This window comes from Sceloporus occidentalis, unplaced genomic scaffold (genome assembly GCF_023333645.1).
Source record: "Sceloporus occidentalis isolate IW3139 unplaced genomic scaffold, rSceOcc1.0.p SCAF_73, whole genome shotgun sequence".
NCBI lineage: Eukaryota > Metazoa > Chordata > Lepidosauria > Squamata > Phrynosomatidae > Sceloporus > Sceloporus occidentalis.
Genome location: NW_028317053.1, coordinates 892,501 through 897,340, shown reverse-complemented (window position 1 = coordinate 897,340; position 4,840 = coordinate 892,501). Strand labels below are relative to the sequence as shown.

Below are 4,840 nucleotides of genomic sequence, written 5' to 3'. Positions count from 1 at the left end.
GGTCCAGAACCCAGGGCAGAAATCATCCAGTCTGAGAGCGCTTTCACTGCCCTGGCGCAGTGCTAGGGAATCCTGGGAATTATAGTTGCTTGTGGCCCCAGAGCTCTCTGACAGAAGGCTAAATGTCTCCCAAAACAACAAAGATATCTGTGTCTGCAGAATCAATACGTAGAGAGATCCTGTAACACCTTTGACAGCAACTAAAGAAAGAAGTTGGCAGCATGAGCTTTCCTAGACTTCAGTCTCCTTCTTCAGATGCATTCATGAGGAAGTCGAGTGAAGTTTAGGAAAGCTCCTGCTGCCAACTCCTTTCTTTCAGTGAGTCTGGAAGGGGCTAGAAGGTCTCTCTCTCTACTCTATATGTCTATCTCTTTGATCCTGCGGTGTGTTTCGGACCTAGGGATGCAAATCTGAAGACGACTGCGGCCAAGAAGTGGCAGATCCTCCTTCTCTCTTGGCAAAGGAAGGAGGCCCAGGCTTGGAAGTTTCTTCCCGGGAGCCTTTGGAACCGGGAGAGGGAAGAAGGACCGTGTCCTGCTGCTGCCCAGCTGCCCCCAACCCCCATTGCGCCCCGGTCCAAACACAGCAAAAGGGCAGCCGCAATCTGCTCCAAAGGAAGGGTCCGAGGGCTGTCGGGGAGGCCTTCTCCTCCTTCATCCTAGGAGAGGACCAGGGCCGGGCGGAGGGCGCTGGCTTTGCCCTGCTGCTGGGCGGCTTCCAGGAGGGCCGAGGGCGAGGAGGCGGCGGCGGCGGCGGCGGGGCAGAGGTGGTGCTGCTGCTGGGAGGCGGCCAGGGCCGAGAGGGCGGCGGCGGTGGGGCTGGCCTTGATGGGCAGGGGCACGGCGGGCAGGGCCTGGGCACTGGCGGGGCAGAGGGCCTTGACGGGGATGCCGAAGGGCCCGAAGTCGCCCGGGGCCAGGGCCAGCCCTCCTCCTCCTCCTCCTCCGGGCTCCATCGGGGCGACGCAGTGGGGCCAGAGGAGCTGCTGCCCGGGCCCCGCCGGGTATCCCAGGTGGTGCATGACCGAGGCCAAGGGCAGCCCCGCCGCCGCCCCCTGGATCACCCCCTTGTAGTCGCGCCCGATCAGGTTCTCGATGGCGAAGGGGTGCTTGAACCCGGGGCCGGAGGGGAGGCTGCTGTAGGGCTGGAAGTGTCCCAGGCGGCCCACGGCGGCGGCGGCCCCTTTGGCGGGGGAAGGAGGCCTGGGCGGGGGCTGCTGGGGGTGGAAGTAGTGCCCCAGGGGCGGCGGGAGGGAGGAGGAGGAGGAGGAGGAGGAGGCCTTGCCCCCGAGGAGGGCGCCGGGGGCTCCGAGGGCGCGGGGCACCTTGAAGCGCTTCCGCCGCCGGAGGAAGCTGCCGTTCTCGAACATGTCCCCGCAGTCCGGGTGGAGGGCCCAGAAGCTGCCCTTGCCCGGCTGGTCGGGCCTCCGGGGGATCTTGATGAAGCAGTCGTTGAAGGAGAGGTTGTGGCGGAGGGAGTTCTGCCAGCGCTGGGTGTGCTCCCGGTAGTAAGGGAAGCGCTCGGTGATGAAGCGGTAGATCTCGCTCAGGGGCAGCATCTTCTCGCTCGACTGCTGGATGGCCATCGCCGTCAGAGAGATGTAGGAGTAGGGCGGCTTCTGGTCGCTGTAGGAGCCCTTGCCCGGACGAGGCATGGCCCCCTCCCCGACGCCACGCTCAGCCCCCGGCGGGCTCCCACCATCGCCTCGGCCCCCGGCCCTCTCGCCCCTTCCCCGGACCCTCGACGGCGGAGCTCTCGGGCCTCCGCTTCCCGGACCTCTTCCTTTTCCTGGCAGCGCTTCCGACGGCGCCCCCGAAAGGAGCCCGCCTGGCCTCGCCTCTGCCCTTCCCTTCCCTTCTCTTCTCTGCCAGGCGGAGGAGTCGCCCGGGAAAAGCAGGCGAGATCCTCCTTCGGAGTCCGATCGGAGAGGGGCCTTGCTGGGAGCTCAGCAGGGCCAGCCGCGGAGGGGAGTTGGAGGGGAGACCCAGCGCCCGGGAGCGCCTTTCCTCCTCCTCCTGCTGCTGCTCCTTCCCGGCTCCGAGTCCGAGTGGCCCGCCACTAAGAGGCGGGCGGGGGATGAGGGCTGGCTGGGTGGGTGGGCTGCCCTGCCTCCTCCTCCTCCTCCTCCTCCTTCCCCGCGGACTCCCTCCCGCTTTCCTCGGCCAAGGGCCAGGCAGAGCCAGGGGCTGGAGCCCGCTTCGCCCCCAGACCCTCCGACTGCGCGGCCTCTGCCCCAGCCGACAAGGGAGGCTCCCCCTCCTTCGGAAGCCTGGCAGGGAAGAGGGGGGAGGCTCCTCTCTGGAGCCCCGGGGCTTCGGGGGACTCCTTCTCTCCCCAGCCCCCCAGACAGACAGATCCAGACAGATCCAGACAGACAGACTATCCACACACACATGATACGCATTCACAGGTCGCAGGAAGATCTTGCCGAGCATCTTCGAGGCTGAAGTTCAGGAAAGCTCCTGCTTTCTCAAAGGGAAACAAAGCCCTGGTTTCCCAGGCTGCCTCCACACTGCAGATTTAATGCAGTTTGACACCGCTTTTAACTGCCCTGGCTTCACGCTATGGCATCCTGGGATTTTTAGCACTCTCTGACAGAGAAGACTAAATATCTCCAACAACCACTGAGCCACAGCAGTTCAAGTGGTGCAGCCAAACCGGGTTCTTTTTGCAGTGTTTTGCAGTCCTGGAGGCCCCCTCCGCCTTGAAAGCCCCTGGATGACTTTGGTGGAGTCACACTCTCTCAACCTCAGGGGAAGAAGGCGAGGGCAAGCCTCCTCCGAACAAATCTTGTCCAAAAACAAAACACATGCTTTATGGGGAGGATTATATATATCTGGGAGGAGGCGATCCTGTCAGTAACCTGGACCCAAACCCATATTATAGGGCTTTAAAGGCCATGGCCAACACTTGGGAAACTAACGGAAAGAATGCAAACTAAATGTAGGACTGCATTGATATTTGTATCAGTGTTTGCAGTTTTTCCTGGCAATCCCTGGGGGCACCCGCAGCCCCTCCAATCCCTTTGGCGTCAGGGAGGGAGCGGGTCGGGTGGCACTCTTGCGGGCCCTGGAGTTGGCACTTTCCCTCAATATCGGGGGCTGCTGCTGCTCTTGTGGCATCTGGAGGCAGGGGCTGGCAGGCCGCTTGTGCCCCTGGGAGGGCTGGTCCTCGGGCATGGGAGACCAAAACTGCCTCCGCACTGCAGAAATAATCCGGGTTGGCACCACTTTTAGACAGCCGCAACAAAGTCCAGCTCCCAGATCTCCAGAGCAGTTAAAGTGGTGTCAAACTGGATTATTTCTGCACTGCGCAGGCAGGCTGGGATGCTCTGGGTGAGGAGGAGTAGTGCCCTTTCTTCTGTTTGAACAACTACTACGAGGGAGCTCCAGTGCCTTGGCTTTGGAACTCCTCCTGGGCAGAAGGAGGCTGATATACAGGGCAGGTCCTGGAAAAGGAGGACGTGGGGTCCCCCTGCTGCCACGGGCCCAGAAGCCCACTCACGCAGCCCCCCCCCCCAGGCAGCCTTGGCGGACTGGCCCTTGGCCACTGACCGATGATGGGAGTCCTTTGCCTTTTCCTCTCAGCGGAGGCTTCTCCGCCTCGGTTTCCGCAGCTCCTAGGCTTGCCCTTGCCTCCCTGGAAAGTCGGGAGACGGACGGGGCTCTCTAGTCCTTACTCTCTATTTATTATTATTATTATTATTATTATTATTATTATTATTATTTTACTATCATCTATGTAAAGGAGCTGCTGCTTTCAGTATTCTTATTACTATTACTATCATCTTCTGCGTAAAGGAGCTGCTGCTATTATTATTATTATTATTACTATTACTATTATCATCTATGTAAAGGAGCTGCTGCTTTTAGTATTCTTATTATTTCTATTACTATCATCATTTGCGTAAAGGAGCCACTGCTATTACTATTACCATTACTATTATCTGCACAAAGAAGCTGCTGCTATTAGTATTAGTATTATTACTATTACTATCATTTGCGCAAAGGAGTTGCTGCTGCTATTATTATTATTATCATCATCATCATCACCATCTGTGCAAGGGAGCTGCTGCTACTATTATTACTATTACTTATCCACGGATTCAAGCATCCACCGCTAAATTTCAAAAAGCGAACCTTGATTTTGCCATTTGATAAAAGGGACTCCATTTTACGATGCCCCTGTATTCAGTGGATTTGAACATCCACGGATTTTGATATTCAAGGGGGGGTCCTGGAACCAAATCCCAGCGGATAGCAAGGGCACAGTTGTACCATCATCATCACCATCATCATCATCATCATCATCATCATCATCATCATCATCATCATCATCATCATCATCATCATCGCAGGGCTAATGTCAATTTCTTTAAAAGCGAAGAAGAGCCAAACAAAAGTGTGGTGGCTTTAGAGGAAGGCAAGGGCAAACCTCCTCTGAAGAAATCTTGCCAAGAAAACCCCCTGAGGGGTTCTCAGTAGGGGTGCCATAGGTCAGAAACGACTTGAAGGCACACAACAACAGAAAGAAAACGAGCAGTGGCTGTCCGGATCCAGATTAGCTTTAGGCGGAAGTCCAACCCGACTTTGTACCCAACTCCGGACGACAATAAATTTCGTGTTGTGTGTCAGATTCATTCCTTTGGGAGCAGTGGTGTAGTTGTGTGTGTGTGTCTGTGTGCCTTCAAGTCGCCTGACCTCAGGAATTCCATAGGGTTTTCTTAGGCAAGAAATGAATGATGGCCCTGTTTAAATATTTGAAGGGGTGTCACCCTGCAAGCTTGTTTTCTGCTGCTCCAGAGAACAGGACCCAGAGCAATGGATGCAAGCTACAGGAA

At 57.1% G+C, this 4,840-nt stretch overlaps 1 protein-coding gene across 1 annotated transcript; it reads right to left on the bottom strand.

The window, feature by feature from the left end:
* Positions 1 to 658: 658 nt before the first annotated feature.
* On the bottom strand, positions 659 to 1,654 carry LOC149286010 (forkhead box protein B2-like). Its single transcript, XM_089494589.1, has one exon. It carries the CDS (start codon positions 1,652 to 1,654, stop codon positions 659 to 661), a length of 996 nt encoding a protein of 331 aa, XP_089350715.1.
* Between the last annotated feature and the right edge of the window lie 3,186 nt (positions 1,655 to 4,840).